Below are 18,823 nucleotides of genomic sequence, written 5' to 3' on the forward strand. Positions count from 1 at the left end.
CTAATGAATTACGTCATCCAATTATATCGGCGCTGTCTTAACTACAACTGAGATCAATACTAGGCAAACGCGCATTCTGTCGACTAAAACATCCGCCTCTAAGCTACTGTTCTGCAGCTCGGAAAACATGCGTTTTCAGTAAAACTAATATCAACTATTGAAAACATATCTACTTCGATCTCAGGTATCATTATTTCCATGCCAAGCAAGCTAAAGGATTAGGGCAATTACTCACAATTTCGATTTATGAAGCTAAATAGTGTAACATATAATTGCTGTCGCACATTATTGCAATATTTGATAAAAAATAATAAATTTAAAGTTGTAATAAAGACATAAATTTCGTTGTTTCCGTCGCCAGACCTAAGCTTGGTGTGATGCAGTTTTCGATTCTGCCACTTGTTAGTTGTTCTTCTCATTTCAGTAAAACTGGTGCGTCTACATCATCAATGATCTGCTTTATGTACAAAGTACACATACCGAAGTCTGCCCTTTTTGTCGTTTCCTTCCAGCGCCCTTTCAACTAAAGTTTTCAGAAATGACAGAAATGGATGTTGTGATACGTGACCAACCGTTCCACCTCTCCTTTTGATTGTCTTCGTTATTAGGCAATTTGTTTCGTTGACTTTTCGAAACACTTTTTCATTCCTCACTCGATGAATCCGTGTTATCTACAGTCCCCTGAAATATCATATTTCGAAGGCTTCCAATCGTTTCATTTCTCTCGTCCACATTGTCCATGTTTCAGAACTATTCAGAGCTATACTCCAAACACAGCTTTTCATGAGTCTTTCTTTCTGGCAATGTGGTTCATTTTTTACGATGTTATGAGCGGTTTCTTTTTGAAGCTAACCGTCCTGCCTCATGATATTTTTTTATTTTTGCATTTTCCTACTTTATCTATTCCAGTTTTGATACAGCAAAATTCGTCCATTTGTAGAAGAGTCTATTGTCCCAGTTTCATATTTTAGCGAATTTAGCTAAGCAGTTTCATCTGAATTCTGAGGGAAGTTGTAATTCTGTCGGCGACCGATTGTCATTTCGAGAAAAAGCGCTGTATCTGGTGTCAGGCTGTCTGCTGTCTAAAGAGCCCCTCACACGAGCGACGGATTTCAGCGGTCCGTAGCATGTGGTATCGCCTGTAATCCGTCGCTCGCTTCGACACTCCACACACGAGCGATTTGCTCAACAAATTTCAATCAGTATTACGAATGGCACTCTGTCGCGAAGTTCTCCTATGGGAAATGGACCGCGTTGTTTAGAAGCAGCTGCAGTTGATTTCCGTATCCCCATGAATGCTTACAGGAAATAAATTTAAAATGAGCGAGTTGAGGGTTCTGTACGTTTTTGCAGTGTGATAACACAATTAACTTTTCGTTTATTAGTCCTCAGTTCCTTTTTTAGGGTTCAGTGCGTCAATCGGTAAAAACGGAACCCTTAATGGATTGCATTGTCGTCCGTCTGTCTGTCCCGTTATTAAAAACCCTTTTTCTCAAGAACGATTAGACGTATCAAGTTGAAATTTTTGTCACATACTGAGGTCTATAGTCCCTTGGCGGTGTAGAAAATTGATACTTTTAAGTCAGTGCAATCAAAAAATACCGCCATTTATGTCACATATTTTAATACACGAAAACTCACTCAGGAAAACGTGTAAGGTACATCCCGTTGGCCTGGAATCATGAAATCTGGCGGAAAACTATTAATTTATAATTATATCAAATGAAAAAAATGTTTCTTTTGTCATTTGTTATCCGACGTCAAACTTGAAGTTAAAACAGTCAGCAGTTTTCCATCCAGGCTGACTGGATCGCTATCGTAAAAGTCAAATATCAGGCAAGGAATCACTTTATTGCTCATATGACACGTTCCGGAATTTATCCATTATCAGACAGCTAGGAGCACTTTCAAATTATATGTGAAACCCCATATCTACGTGCAGTAATCGCTCCTGGGTATCTAATAATGGATAAATTTCGAAACACGTCATATGAGCAATGAAGTCATTCCTTACCTGCACTGTGTTCTGTGTAATTGTGAGTGCAATTCGATCGTGGCCACATTCATGGTGCTCTTATGGAGGATGCTTCCGTAAACATGGTATTCGATGTGTTTGCTGTTTCAAGAGGCACCGCATCGAAAATTTATGCCGCATACAGAGAAAGCAGAAAAACATAATTTACTAAACCACAAGGAGACGGAAGCGTATGTTGAGTTATCGTGACAGGCGGTCACTGAAGAGGATTCTAACGAAAAATAGGAGCACGACAGCTGCAAAAGTCACTGCAGAACTGGATATCGCAGCCATGAACCGTGTCAGCACCAAAACAACACGAAAGGATCTCCAGAATCAGGAAACTGCAGGGGGAGCAAATGTTCGTAATGGGAAAATGTGGTGCCGAAGCATAAAATATGGACTTTGGAGCAAGAGAAGTGATGTTATTTGGTCGAATGATTCTTGCTGCAGACTGCTCACGCGGTACACCGCTGACACGCTACCCGGATCGTTTCCTGATTAAGTAACTGGAAGCAAACTTTGAATGTGCGGTATCTGCATTACAGATCAAGGTGACCGCACAGCTATGAACAGATTTGAAGGAGAATTATAACCACTTAGCACTTGACTTTCAGGATATTAGGACGGAATTTACCGAACTAAAGAAATCTTACAAAGATTTGCCTGCGACTGTGCATACTTTGTGTTGGCATGTCGTGAAAATTAAAACTGCACAGGAAACAACAGGAGCAGTTTGCTGGAGAAGTGCAAAACCTTGCTGTAGAGCAAGATAAAAGGATACAAGAAAAATTTAAAAACTAAATTCGTCATCTTGTAGTAAACGCAGGTGACAAGATAATAGATACAATCCTAGCTATTTCCAGCACCATTTTTAATGTTCTGCACGGCATATTGAAAATCATGAGTTGAAGAAGTCAGCAGTTGCTGAGCAGAACCACACAAACAAACATGAAATACTGTTTGACGAAACAAAAGTTTTGTCCCAGGCTTTCACATGGGGAGACCCTATAATTAAAGAGGCTGTAGAGATAAGAATGTGTGAGAAAACCTTCAACCGTGAAGGCGGATATGATCTTAGGGGTGCATGGAAGTGAGCTCTTAATGTAGAAACGAGCCATAGACATTCGTCGCTATGTTTACGGTACGGCGGGAGTGGTGGCGCAACTAGATCAGACGCCTTTGGGTTATATAGAACCACCACAGCAACGAGTCTGATAGTAAGTTGCTCCTGATGATGACGTTGGTGGAAATCGTCGAAAGCTCGAGGTTTTACCCTGAATTGACGTGGCAAGAAGTCCGAGAATGTATCATACAACAGTGCCATCGCGAAAGACTTCGTTCTTATATTAAAGTCTTTTTCAGGCATGAGGGTAATTTGCCTGTCTCGTACATCTTCCGTGACAGATGGGAATGTTTGGTCATGGCCGGCTGTCGGAAGGCGGTCAGTAGTTGTGACGGAATGTCGTCTACTGCCGGGTCATTTTTTCGGCTTAGGTCTTTCAGTCCTCTGTCACACTCTTCTCCATGTCCTCTTCCCTTTCTATAATAGTACCTTCAAGTTCATTTACCTCGTATAGCCCCTCTATACGCTACTTCTACGTTGTACCTCTCTTTTCCTTGCTTAATACTGGTTTTCCGTCTGAGCTCCAAAGGCCCCTTTAATTTTTCTGTATCCAGGTCTCATCTCCTAAATTCCCTACCTTTTCGCAATTTATACGGTTTTAATCTGCAGTTTGCAACCAATGAATTGTGGCGAGAGCCCCTGGAAATGTCTTAAAACTTAAAATCTGGTTTCGGAATATCTAATTAACCATTTTATAGTGAATCTGAAAAATTCCAGTGTCTCCATGTCTCTTCCACGTTTACACCCTTATTTTATGTTTCTTCACTGAAGTGTTAGCTATGATTTAATTATCTTCTGTGCAAAATTCTACCAGACCGCTTCATCTTTCATCGCTTTCCTCTAGTCTATATTCACTTACTATTTTCCATTCTCTTCTTTTACCTACTTTCGAATTCCAGTCCGTCGTCACTATAAATTTTCCTCTCTCTTAACTACTTGAATAACTTATTTTATTTCATCTTACATTCTTTAAGTTTCTCCATCATCTTCCGACCTAGTTGGCATATAAATTTCCACTACTGTAGCAGGTGTTGGCCTTGTGTCTGCTTTGGCTAAAATATTATGTTCACTATCCTGTTCGCTGTAAGGTACTTGTATTCCCGATTTCTTATTCATTATCAGACCTAATCCTGCCGTATCCCTATTTGATTTTGTATTTGTAATCCTGTACTCACCTCGTCCTGTTCATCATGCCACCGAACTTATTAATTCCTAATAACCAGTATGTCCACCTTTGACACGCGACGTAGTATGGGAGCCTTGGTAGGTCGCTGGATGGAGCTGGCACCACGTGTGCAAACACAAGTCACCTGATCACCATAAATTCCTGGGAGGGAATCCCACGCTCAATCACATCCCAGATGTGTTCGACCAGGTTCAGATATGGTGAGTTTAAGGGCCAGCACATCACTTGGAACTCGACACTGCGTTTCCCGAACCACTCCATCACACTCCTGGCCTTGTGACACGGCACATTATCTTGTTGAAAAATGCCACTGCCGGGAAACATGATCATCATGAAGGGGTGTTCAAGGTCTGCAACCAGTGTACTATAGTTCCTGGCCGCTATAGTGGCTTACACGAGCTCCACTGGACCCATGGATGACCACGTGAATGTTCCCAAGAGCATAATGGAGCCTTCGCCAACTTATCTGCGTCCTACGCCTGGAAAACGATTGATTCGCGCCTTCCCACTGGCATGATGAAGAAGGTATGATGATTCATCAGACCACACAACGCTCTGCCTCTGCGACAATGTCCAGTGCTGCTGGTCATGTGCCCATTTCTGTCGTATTTGCCGGTGTGTTGATCTAACATTGGCACATGTAAGGATCGTCGGCTGTGGAGGCCCATCGTTAGGAGTGTTCGGTGCACTGTGTGTTCAGACACACTTGTTATCTCTGCCCAGCGTTAACGTGTGATGTTAGTTCCGCCACAGTTCGCCACCCGACCTTTTTTACCAGTCTGTCCAGCCTACGACGTCCGACGTCTGTAATGAAGCATGGTCTGCCCAACCGCACGAAGTCTAGAAGTAGTTTCACCTTGGTTTCGCACGTGCTGAAGACACTCACCACAGCACTCTTCGAACACACCCAAAAGTCGTTCAGTTTCCAGAATCTCATGCCGAGCCCCCAGGCCATCAAAACCCGCCCTCGGTCAAACTCATATAGATCACATTCCTTCCCCAATCTACACAACTCCGGAAGGCGACAGTAATATCCATTTCAATTCCATTGGATAACCACAGAACGATGATTCAAATGGGGATGAACAGGCTAAAGCCAGTCATGCCACCACGTCACCATCCGTCACTGATAAGATGGGGGTAACATCCATGATCAGCAGGTCAGAGTCAGGTTGCGAAGGTGGAGACGGGACCTCTGGCGACACCAGATGCTCCTTGTCCTGGGACTTATGTTTCTTCTTCTTTTCTGTTTGAGATCGAGGAGGGCTGCGCTGCAAAAGGGAGCCAGCTGCAGCAAGATCTGGAGCAGATAGAGAGCGGGCGACCTGGAGGCCCACAGACCATGGTTCTCGCAGTCGTCGTGTGGCAGCAGACCTTTGGCCTGGAAGGTGCCAGGAAAGGGGTCCCGGGAGGGGCGCCCTTGACCGGCAGATGCCGAAGAAGTGGGACACTTCTGCGGCTGGGGTGGGGGAGCGGCGCCCGGAGGGGAGGGTGTGGTAACCACAGGGGTGGGGGGGGGGGGAGAGGGGCTCGGGACTGGGGTAAGGAAGGAGGAGGAAGGGGTGAAGATGTAACTAAAGCATAGCTAGAAGTCATTGACACAGGATGAAGACGTACATACTTCTTACGAGCCTCAGTGTCGTTTAGACGATCAAGGGACTTATATTCCTGTACCTTCTTTTCGTTTTTATAAGCCGGGCAATCCGATGAATGTGGAGAATGATTGCCATGACAATTAGCGCACACAGGAGGGAGAACACAGGAACTCCCCTCATGGAGTGAACATCCACAGTCATCACAAAGAGGGGTCTGTGAACAGTGGGAAGACATGTTTCCAAAACGCAAACACTTAAAATATATGTGGTTGGATAAACCATAATCTTGACCTTCTCAGGGAGGGTATCCATTTCAAAGGCCAGGATAAAGGTACCAGTATCAAGGTGATTGTCCTTCAGGCCCTTCTGAACATGCCAAACAAGGTGAAGACCCCACCGTCCTAGATTGTCCTTAAGTTCCTCAGCAGTTTGAAGGATGAGGTCCCTGTGAAAAATTACACATTGAACAATATTTAAAGACTGGTGGGGGGTTACGGACACAAAAATTGTGCCTAGATGGTCCCAGGCACGAACAGCCGCAGACTGGGCAACTGAAGCAGTTTTGATCAACAACAAACCTGGCCGCATCTTACTCAGAGAGTCCACTTCTCCAAATTTGTCTTCAATGTGTTCCACAAAAAATATAGGTCTGGTATTGTGAAAGCATCCCTATCAGTCCTGGTGCAAACCAGATAGTGGGGAAAGGTTTTTCCCCTAGCCGTCGAGCCTGACCCTCCTCCCACAGGGTAGCCATGGAAGGGAAGGCCAAAGGGCCAGAAGAAGCAGCACTAAAAGAATCCCATTCAAAGAGATGGCTGTAGAATAACGGCCAGAGTTCTGGACCCATGTGCATTTCATTTGCATAGCGTCCGTCCTGATACCACCCTCTCCAATCAGGGGCTCTCCCCATGGGCGCCACCCAGCCACAGCAATGGCTGTCTGGCACAGAGGCCATTGCCAGGAGTTCTGATGCTCCAGGATGACAAGCAACCACTCCTAGGCTTACATGAGGAGGTCACAGCTCAGGAATCAGAAGTGTGATCCCTGTGTTTCCATGGGGCTCAACCAAAAGGGTACATATCGACCCCACCACACAGGTCGAACAAAGTGAATACCCCACCGTCCTAGATTGTCCTTAAGTTCCTCAGCAGTTTGAAGGATGAGGTCCCTGAGAAAAATTACACATTGAACAATATTCAAAGACTAGTGGGGGGTAATGGACACAAAAAATTGTGCCTAGATGGTCACAGGCACGAACAGCAGCAGACTGGGCAGCTGAAGCAGTTTTGATCAACAGCGAACCCGACCGCATCTTACTCAGAGAGTCCACTTCTCCAAACTTGTCTTCAATGCGTTCCACAAAAAATATAGGTCTGGTATTGTGAAAGCATTCCTATCACTCCTGGTGCAAACCAGACAGAGGGGGAAACGTTTTGCCTCTAGCCGTCGAGCCAGACCCTCCTCCCACGGGGTAGCCATGGAAGGGAAGGCCAAAGGGCCAGAAGAAAAAAAATGGTTCAAATGGCTCTGAGCACTATGGGACTCAACATCTGAGGTCATCAGTCCCCTAGAACTTGGAACTACTTAAACCTAACTAAACTAAGCACATCACACACATCCATGCCCAAGGCAGGATTCGAACCTGCGGCCGTAGCGGTCACGCGGTTCCAGACTGTAGCGCCTAGAACCGCACGGCCACTCCGGCCAGCGGGCCAGAAGAAGCAGCACTAAAAGAATCAGTTCCATTCAAAGAGATGGCTGTAGAATAACGGCCAGAGTTCTGGACCCATGTGCATTTCATTTGCATAGCGTCCGCCCTGATACCACCCACCCCAATCAGGGGCTCTCCCCACGGGCGCCACCCAGCCACAGTAAGGGCTGTCAGGCACAGCGGCCATTGCCAGGAGTTCTGATGCTCCAGGATGACAAGCAACCACTCCTAGGCTTACATGAGGAGGTCACAGCTCAGGTATCAGAAGTGTGATCCCTGTGTTTCCATGGGGCTCAACCAAAAGGGTACATAGCGACCCCATCACACAGGCTGGCTACCTTACTGGCTATGTAGCCTAGCATCAGACAACGACATGAAGGAAAAGATGGAAGGAACTAGGAGGGCACACGCCAAAGACACCAGGTAAGGTGCTCTTCCCCAAATGGCTCACACTACGGAATAGAAATTTATTAATGGAGGTCAGACCCTAGAGGGGGCCAGACGATGCCAAAAGAAAGAGGAAATTACTCAACAAAACCAAATCGCAAAGCCAACATAATCAAGAGGATAGCAGGGCCAACATAAACAACCAAGCGAGGGAGAGGGGAGGGCGGAGGCGAAGGAGCAAGGAGAGGAAAGGAGGGGAAGAGAAAGCTCGGGGCTCCGTGCTCGCCACTCACGTACTCACGAAAGGACCGTGAGCCCCCTGGGGGGCTTCCTGATTTTAGACAATGTCTGTGGAACTGTAGCGATTTCTTTATATTGACTCTAAAAAATAGTCTCAGTGTGCCGATATTAACGTTCTCCTCCCACAGGCCGATTAACTTAATTCAGGTTAATGACGCTTGGTTTGTTCATTATGAATTCTTCCCCTTTTATTAAATGGAGTCCTTTTCCTGCAAGGCTGTATTTTATTATAACAATTTGTAGTTTTCACGATTTGACAATCTGGACATCAAGTGCAAGATTGCTGATACGGGTGTACGACCAAGTATATGGTTTTAACAGGCCAAATCCAGTGTACATAATACATTCAAAACATTGTTATACTAGAGTCTGAGAAAGCCACGTACATAATAACATACAAGTAAGTGCAATCAAGGTTCATGGCAAAGTGATTTACATCCAAGATCATTCACATGTTTAAGATCAGTTCAGCGTTAAGGTTTTAGAGATGCACAGAAAAGTAAATTATGTAAATATCGGAGTGTAAATCGGCCATACCATTGCATTATTCGGTTTAAGGAAACTATGTTAAACTTACATTTGGATATCTAGGTAGGGACTTAAGACTCGGTCCTCTGTATCAACGTCTAGTGCTGTAACTACTGAGACAGCTGGTTGCTTTGCATAGAAAGACAATCTTCTCGATGATGCACTCAGCGTTTGCTCTAATAATTGATTACAGACCGTCGAAAAGTTTCATTACTGAGCTATAGGAATGTTTTATACATTAAGGAGCCACATCTGCGCCTAAGTATGCGGTTGACACATCTTTCTTCTTCGTAAATATTAGACATGGTCAGTGGCCGTGCTGAGGTGGATACACCGGTTCCCATCAGGCCAACGAAGTTAAGCACCGTCGGCCGTGGCCAATACTTGGATGGGCGAGCATCCAGATACCCACCTGTTGTTGAAAGTCGTACCCTTTTCCTCTGTGGCGGAGGAAACACGGGGATTGGTAGCATAAAGTCCCTGACAACGAATCTCTGCGTCAAAGTACTGGATTAAATTCCAAACCTCTCCTCGTGAAATGAGTGCATGCGGGTATGTTGATGGTGATACGTCAGCCAACTGGGGACGTTAAGCTGGGCCGTCCCCGGCTCTTCGAGAGGAGTGGGCTATATGCCGGCACCAGGTTTCACCCTCTTCCTTTTCTCATCATCTCCCATACGAAAATGACACTACACAACACACGCCATTACAGTCACATACACTTACACACACAACTCTCATACTTCGTGAAGGGAAGGTGCTTGAGAGAGCGAAGCAAAGGGAAAACCATTTCCATTAGAATGCTGAACCTGCGCTTCAGGATCTCCCAGCCATTTATCCCTTACGACTTAACTTTTTTTTAAAATTTTGGGTACATAACCTTATCAGATAGTTAGTTCTGTTGTGACGCCATTTACTTGAGATATACAACCAAGAAGACAGGTTCAAACTATTCAGATAAGCATTATTCCCAGTGATAGTTCCTTTACATGCATATGTGAAGAGCATCTACATGTATTACAAAACAGCCACATACCAACAAGACACACTCGACGTAGGCTGATTAATGTGTCGCACAATTCCTGACTCTGGCATTCTGGTTTCGGTGCCTGCATGACGAAGTTCTCACCAAAGCAAGGATTGTGTACACCCACGGTAGCCCCTACCTCATGTAGCTCTCTGTTCACACGGCTGCCTCGCATGTTGTTTGTTGATGGTCTACTGACGGAAAGTGTTAACAACATTAACATTAAGTATACACGACTGATGTGGTATCGAATGAAGAGTATAGCTGGCAAGTAACAGGAACTGCATGAAACCTGCCCTAGGTTTGATGCCCAAACAACAGTTACTACACTTAATTGCACTTCCTTGGGACTCTGTCAGTGAATCCTTTTTGACTCCTACTTTTCAGACAACAGGAGTTTTCGTGGTCATTGCATGTAAATTATTACAGAAGTATGCTACTCACTATTTGGCAGTTGTGACCAAACAGGAAGACTGATAGGTGACTGTGCATTCAGACAACGTTGGGTGTGTTGTAGGTAGGCCGTGTGCCTACCGACCCAGCAACCAACATTACATCAGAGGGAAGTGGTCACATGACGTATAGGAGCCAGCCTTCCCACAAACAGAAGCAACTTGGCCACGATCCGCCCGGCCACCAGATGGCATCCCAGGTGCCGATAGAGGTCGCTATCCCCAGAGACCTATTCTCCTTCACGGGTCACGTGACTGAAAGTAGTGCCTACAGTGTTCTGTCGCCCAGGCTGTATTTAAACCGGCGCTCGACCCACTATGAGTAGAGCACTCAGACTGGGCGTCCTGGACCAGATGCTGAATACAGTTCCATTCCTTCAATCAGGAACTCACTTTAGAACCACCGTAACGACGACGCCCTATTTTGTGCCAGTGATCAGTTATTGAACTTGTAGGATTTCTTGTCTTAGTTTCTACACTGGACTTGACAGTGTTTTGCCGGATTGGGTGGCCGAGCGGTTCTAGGCGCTACAGTCTGGAACCGCGCGACCGCTACGGTCGCAGGTTCGAATTCTGCCTCGGGCATGGATGTGTGTGCTGTCGTTAGGTTCGTTAGGTTTAAGTAGTTCTAAGTTCTAGGGGGCTGATGACCTTAGAAGTTAAGTCCCATAGTGCTCAGAGCCATTTGAACCATTTGACAGTGTTTTCTCATACTGAAACTTTGAAACTGGACTGTCCTTCTGGGACCTTAACTCGTTTTGAGTCTAAGTGTACAAAACTCCAAATTTGGGCGGTGCGTCGGGACTTGTACTTTGGCTAGGATTGTGCATTTTCGTTTATTAGTGAGTGACATTTCCACAGTGTTTGTTTTCTTCCTAAAGGCCTTCGCCCTTAGACCATATTAATGTTTATTTATTCTCCTACAGGAAGTGACTGTTTCATTCTGGGCGTTTGGCCTTCCCATAAATACTGCTGTTATTTCAATACTTGAGAAGAGATTTTTTTCACACCATTCACTCTCCATTTAAGAAAAAATTGCCTTTTTAAGAGAGTAATTCTTACGTTGCACTTTAAACATTTCTCGTCCACGAAACCAGGGGGGACACAACATCATATTTTCATATGTTTATGCCCATATTACTTTTATTAACGTTAAGATATTTAAAGTGTACCCCCCTAGTGCATCAAGAGCTAAGTGTTACAAAAACTGTCTTTTTATTAAGGCCGCAACAATTTTTAGGTTATCGGAATCTTGGTTCCGGTATTGACTCAGATTCATTAATGTAACATCTGCGCGACGAAAATAAAAAAAAAAAAAAGCATTAACGATGGAACTGAACATCTACGTAGTCAGCTGACGCTCCTCGTTCCTGAAACACTTGTGGTCATAAAAGGCCCGTATAGAGAACTCTATGCTCCTGGGAGTAGTCGGTGCCACAATCAACATAATTCTCATTCTCCAAGGCCCCTCGCACCCTTCCTTTCAATTTGGCCATAACGGATAAAACTGAGTCGTCATAAAGCAAAACTTGCTACATTCACACCGCTCCTACATATTAACCTGAGAGGTGAAGGCCGGTAACGCTGAAAGGCGACTCTCAGCTTCGGGGAAGGAGCCGAGGCCAACATATATATGAATATTATGAAGAATAAAGAGTGAAAAATAAAGTGCCTTACTAATTTTACTACTGAGGTAATAATGAGAAAAAATTAGTGAATAAGTACCTGTGTTCCAAAAACTAGTTACAATTGTTTCAGCGTTAATTAACAAAAGGTAATTAAGGCAGTTGAGTCTATTGTTTGAAATTATCTGTTCACAGTTTTATGTAGTCGATAAACTCTCTTACTTACAACAGCATATCAATAGCACTCACTTCGGCGATATGATGCCATGCAGCTCCCTACTTGCTCTGATGTTATTCTCCGCCAATTTCTTCAGAAGAAAGTCTACAGTGGTGGCAGAGTCAGTAATTTGCAATGACTTAAAGTGATAATAACTCCCAAGATCGAATATCTGTTCCGAATAATGTTTTTTTCAGCAGACAAGGTAGCTTATATAAATGCAATTCTGTGCCATCGCTACAGCGTTAAGGTCAATTAATTAAAAGTCCTACCAGCACGTTTTTGAAGCTACAAGATGGTGGCAGTCCCTTCCGTTGCGTGGTGCAGTAAATGGCAGCCATCTTTACTGTCGAGACTAGTACGCATCTAATCCTTCCAGATTAAGAGTTCGAGCTGAATTAGTCCGTATTTTTGAATGCAACCTCAAAACTACAAAGGATGTTCGTCCGCGATGGTAGCGCCGGATGGGACCAAATGAAACCGCTTCCTCACAGGATCACGGCAAAAACTTTTGCTGGCTACTACTGCGAGCTGCGAGGACAGCTACACTATGTGATCAAAAGTATCCGCACACCTTGCTGAAAATGACTTACAAGTTCGTGGCGCCCTCCATCGGTAATGCTGGAATTCAATATGGTCTTGGCCCACCCTTAGCCTTGAAGACAGCTTCCACTCTCGCAGGCGTACGTTCAGTCAGGTGCTGGAAGGTTTCTTGGGGAGTGGCAGCCCATTCTTCATGGAGTGCTACACTGAGGAGAGGTATCGATGTCGTTCGGTGAGGCCTAACATGAAGTTGGCGTTCCAAAACATGCCTAAGGTGTTCTATAGGATTCAGGTCAGGACTCTGTGCAGGTCAGTCCATTACAGGGATGTTATTGCCGTGTAACCTCTCCGCCACATGCCGTGCTTTATGAACAGGTGCCCAATTGCGTTGAAAGATGCAATCGCCATCCCCCAATTGATCTTCAACAGTGGGAAGCAAAAAGGTGCTTAAAACATCAATGGAGGCCTGTGCTGTGATAGTGCCACGAAAAACATCAAGGAGTGCCACCCCCTCCATGAAAAACACTACTACACCATAACACCACCGCCTCCGAATTTTACTGTTGGCACTACACATGCTGGCAGATGACGTTCACGGGGAATTCACCATACGTACACCCTGTCATCGGATCGCCACATTGTGTACCGTGATTCGTCACTACACACAACGTTTTTCCACTATTCAGTCGTCCAATGTTTCACCAAGCGAGGCGTCGTTTGGCATTTACCTGCGTGATGTGTGGCTTATGAGCAGCTGCCCATCTGTCATAGTACTTGCAGTGGATCCTGATGCAGTTTGGAATTCCTGTGTGATGGTCTGGATAGATGTCTGTGTATTACACATTACGACCCTCTTCAACTGTCGGCGGCGTCTGTCAGTCAACAGATGAGGTCGGCCTGTACGATTTTGTGCTGTACATGTCCCTTCACGTTTCCACTTCATTATCACATCGGAAGCAGTGGACCTAGGGATGTTTAGGAGTGTGGAAATCTCACGTACAAAAGTATGACAGAAGTGACATCCAATCAACTGACCACGTTCGAAGTCCGTGAGTTTCGCAGAGCGGCCCATTCTGCTCTCTCATGATGTCTAATGACTACTGAGGTCGCTGATATGGAGTACCTGGAAGTAGGTGGCACCACAATGCACCGAATGTGAAAAACGTATGTTTTTGGTGGTTTCCGGATACTTTTGATCACATAGGTTATCTTGGCCACTTACAGTGGGGAGCTTCCAGCTCTGGCAACCTTATCACTGTTTCTGTCATTAAACACCACTCTTGTGTCTCTTCCATCACTTTGACCGCCCTCACAAAGAAATACTATCATTAGTTGTCGTTCATCCTACTTTGCTATGTTAAGAATTTAGATCATATGTATATGGTGAATTTTTCCACCATATATGGCTGTACATATGTTTTATTCTACTGTGTTGGATGTACACAGACATTTCTTTTAACGCCACTACTCTCATCTTGTAGCTTTAAGTGCTTTTATGACTACCCGTCACTTTCTGTACAGCTTGCTTAGTACATCCTGATATACGCTACAATTATACTCTTTTATTATGCAGGGGCCTGAAGATAGCATAGTGGAATGCCGAAACTTGTAGTCAAAATAAATTATAATAACATCTCAGTTACACCACTATTAACGAATTTCATGGATAAATATAAGAAAAGGTCTCTGTCTGAATTTTCCTCTCAGATTTTCCGCCAGTGGCAGCTCTCTTGTAGGATCTTATTGACACTTACTACACTATCCCTTTGCCTGTTGCGTAAAAGACTCGAAACTGTCCATCCTTGTATCTGTCAACAGTATTGCACTATACTTGACAACTTCCGAGAGAAAAAAGTGTTCTGTTAAAATACAGAGAACCGTTACGATATGCTTAGGTTAGAGGGCAACTGTATCAAGCTGTTATCACATTCAGGTCTTCCTGCTTTTCAGAACAGTTCCCTGATACACCGACCTTCCTGTAGGATCTGCATACATCCGTCGTCCTCGGGCGTCAGACATACACCCACAGACTAACGGTCCTATGGCAGTTACCTCAGGTACCCCCAGATTTTTGTTTTATCTCTAACAGAGCTCTCCAATTTACGGTCAAACAGCCCTCTATTCAACCATTCTTATTGTTTGTTATTTCTGATATATCATGTTTATTAAGGCTCACTGCTATTAAACGGCTGCTTATCATCAATAATAAATGGAGACAAAAAAATTAAAGATATTAGCTGCCAGTGAACACTTATTTATGTCAATGGGGCAGGCTGAAAATTTGTGCTGGACTGGGAATTGAATCCAGGTCTCCTGCTTACTAGGCAGAGGCGCTAACCACTACACCATCGAGACACAATGGTCACCACCGCCGCCGGGCTAACCTAGAATGCCTCCTGTCAGACCCAAATTCTCAACTTACACTGCACAGTACTGTTGTAGTGTCCCTAGTGTCCCTGTTCCTTAGCCACAGTACTCGCAGCACTCGCTGATTCCCGTAAGAGTTGGAGCTTTGTGTGCATCTGCAGTCAAGTGCTCATTGGCTGTCATCGCTTTAATTATACAGGTGGGCAAATGAAAGAGGATCGGCCACATGGATACGACTGGCAGCATTAACCGAGGAGCAAAGGACCTACAGTTACTTATAACAGGATAGGGCAACTGCCCATACTGCCGGCTGAATCTTGGAGCACATTTACCCAGTGTTAACACCTGACAGAGTTGTTAGCGGAGGTCTATCTGGTCGCAGCCCTAGCTGGCCATCTGATCTGTCAGTGTGTGATTACTTTATGTGGAGAGCTCTCTAATCTAAAGTGTGTCACAACAACCATCACAGTCTTCAAGAACTGTGGCTGAACATTTCGGATGAGATTGGAGCAATTCCGCCTTCAGCAACTTGCTGATCATTGCCCAAAAGTTCCAAGAGATAAATGTTGGTCACTTTCAACATCTACTATAGTCAGCTTGTACTGTAGTCCCTTTCTTCTGCTTTGTTTCTTCGTAGCCTGGAACTCTGTTCTCCGAGCCACTTTTATTTGCCCTAACCTATAGATGTGGTGTTTGTTCTTTCGGACGGGAATCGGAAAGTAGCCACCCGTAATGAGGCTAAAGATAAGGGGCACTACATCAGTAGTGTGTGGTATAAGTTGAGAATTTGGCTCTGAAGGGCGTCGTGCTAGAGTAGGCCGTGCTGATGTGGTGACCACTGTGTCCGGATGGTGTAGTGGTCAGCACGTCTGCCTAGTGAGCACGAGACTCAGGGCCGGCCGGTGTGGCCGTGCGGTTAAAGGCGCTTCAGTCTGGAACCGCGTGACCGCTACGGTCGCAGGTTCGAATCCTGCCTCGGGCATGGATGTGTGTGATGTCCTTAGGTTAGTTAGGTTTAATTAGTTCTAAGTTCTAGGCGACTGATGACCTCAGAAGTTGAGTCGCATAGTGCTCAGAGCCATTTGAACGAGACTCAGGTTCTAATCATAGTCTGGCACAAATTTTCAACTTGTCTCGTATAAATCAATGTCCACTGGCAGCTAACGTCTTCAGTTCCTTTGTTTCTTCAAAAATGGCTCTGAGCACTATGGGACTCAACTTCTGAGGTCATTAGTCCACTAGAACTTAGAACTAGTTAAACCTAACTAACCTAAGGACATCACACAGATCCATGCCCGAGGCAGGATTCTAACCTGCGACCGTAGCGGTCTCGCGGTTCCAGACTGCATCGCCTAGAACCGCACGGCCACTTCGGCCGGCACTTTGTTTCTTGATTCATAGTGACTGCAGGATGAAAAATGATATGTTAGTTTGGACACGTCGGTAAGAACAGAAACCATACATGTAAAAATAAATGAGCCGCAACCTGCAGAAACATAGGATTGCATTTTGTCTTTGTTTAATATCGACTACAAAATTAGCAGCATAGCTTACTAAGGAGGAAAGTATAGAGGCAAGTGATGAATAATAAATGGTACTAAGTTATTTTGTTCCTGGAGTAGAAACCTTGACAAGTCATTACCAAGAGCTGTATCGTGAGTCAATGACCCACAGGACAATTTAAGTCCTGGCCCACTCGGTCAGTTGGCGCCACTGCTGTCGATGTATTTTTACTGTAATGGATTGCACGCAAAACTACAAAACTGCCGACTGCAGGGCTATGGAAAGGCGATAAATGGACTTGAGTGACAGCAGAGAGCAGCCTGGTGAAGGATAAGAAAACAGCAATAACTCGGACCCAGCACCGGGGCTGTGGGCAGGATGAGACTTTGTGTCCCGTGCCAGGGATGACGCACGAGGCTGTCTTGTTTACGTCCTGGAGCAGCTAGTTCAGGGAACTGGCTGGCGCAGTTCTGCTGGCAGCTGGTGATAGAGGCCCTGTGTGTATGGGGGCTGGAAGAGCCAGCGAGGAAGCACAACAACAAGGAGCAACTAATACGAGAGTCAGCTGGACAAGAAGGTGCAGCAAGTTCGCGTTGCTAGAAGTTGGAGCAGCTTGATGGTGTCTAGGCCTGGCCTAGCAGCGACTTATTATCAACATTGGGTATCAGCTCTTGTTCAAGGTGAGCGGACGGTGCCTTGTGTCTTGGCTCCAAGGTAGTTCGTTCTGACGAGACCTAAAACAGATATTAGCTGTGCTATGTGCTCTTGGACAGCAATCCACAAGGAGAGTACTGTGGCGATTGTGCTCAGTGGAAAGTTTCAATTGTGCAGATGCCTGACCGTGTTTCGGCTTAGGCTGCGTTATTTTTTCCCCTTACGTAACAGCAGGAACTCTGCAAGGCCTAATGTTGCTATCCGAAGTATGTTTTGGCGGGAGAAGCTCCTGTGTGCATTAAATCCCAAGGGTGCACGTTCTGTTATTGTCAATTGTGCTTAACTGTTTTACCATCAAGATCTTTGGACTTGGTTGAGTTACTGGTGTAATTTATTTTGTACTGTGGCCAGCACTATGTAGCCTGATTCAGTATGCCTTAATTATCTATTTTCTATTTCTCTTGTTCATTAGTTTTATTTGTATTAGTTTTGGGGCATTGTGTGTCAGCTCTGTTTTATTTAATTTTGAGATGTTGTGTCTTGAACTAGAACCTTGGCTATCTTATTTTTCTTGTTATTTACTCTAGCTGGTCCAGTTATTAGAGGTTTGGTTAACTATTGGTTTATATTCTGCTTGTTACGGTAGAGCTAAAATTATTCTAAAGAGCAGGAATTTTACCATTTGACTTATTATCCTGATATTACGTTAATGTTTATTTTGGTTTTGGGGCTGATGAATTTCTTTTTGTTTTACGTTTATTGCTGTACTCATATTTGTTGAATTCTGTTGTTGATAAATGTGTTTAAAACCTTCAATTTTTCACCCGCGTAACCTCCAGCCACTTTCCACTTCCTTTGTTCATTGTGCCACAATTGGTAGCAGAGTATGGTTGTGTGTTGCGAGGGCTTATTAGCGGTGCGAAAGATAGGTGTGTGATATGTGCGTCCTTGTGCCCTCTGCTGTTGCAGGAATGGCTTTTAAAGATGTGACAGGTGTGAAGTGGCTGCAGAAGGACGAGTTAACGAATGTAGTTGCTGCTGGTGGACAAGGCCCTGCAGGTACAGTGCCTAAGATGACCCAGCATCTTCTCCAGTAATGGGAGAGTCGGTGTAATTAGCATCAGGGCAACAGCAGGACATAAATTGCGCAACTGCTACAATACGTTAGTATTTAATCGAAACTTAATCATTTATTAAGTTATTGGAAGGCGACGTGCTCTCCAGGTCTCAGCTGAAGAGGTTACGGGTAAGGGTAGCGCATTATTTAAATCTATTTCCTGATTCAACGTTCCTAACTGATGACAGGGTAAGCAATGACAAGCTGGAAGAGCTTCAGGCACTGACTGCACAAATGAAGTTGACATAAAAAAATATGTCATCAACAACTTCAGTACCAGGTAGTAGGTCTAATTCAAACATGGTGCGGGAAGAGGATGGTTGACGAATTCAGGAGTTAGTGGATGCTGGTGTACCGGTGGTACAATGGAGTAAACAGTTCTGAACGTTACCTCACCCTCTTCAAGGAATTATGAAGGAGAAAGTGTTCTCCGTGGATTCCATCCCAAATACGGTACAATTTTTATTACTT

General features: G+C 44.7%; 1 protein-coding gene across 1 annotated transcript in view; it reads left to right on the forward strand.

Annotated features, from left to right (window-relative positions):
- Positions 1-18,332, forward strand: part of LOC124775337 (sodium-independent sulfate anion transporter-like) — a 102,896-nt gene extending 84,564 nt beyond the window's left edge. Inside the window, exon 11 of the mRNA XM_047250169.1 lies at positions 18,205-18,332. Within this exon, the coding sequence (XP_047106125.1) occupies positions 18,205-18,332 (128 nt within the window). The remainder of the gene's footprint in view (positions 1-18,204) is intronic.
- Positions 18,333-18,823: the final 491 nt, after the last annotated feature.

This window comes from Schistocerca piceifrons, chromosome 2 (genome assembly GCF_021461385.2).
Source record: "Schistocerca piceifrons isolate TAMUIC-IGC-003096 chromosome 2, iqSchPice1.1, whole genome shotgun sequence".
In the NCBI taxonomy this organism is placed as follows: Eukaryota; Metazoa; Arthropoda; class Insecta; order Orthoptera; family Acrididae; genus Schistocerca; species Schistocerca piceifrons.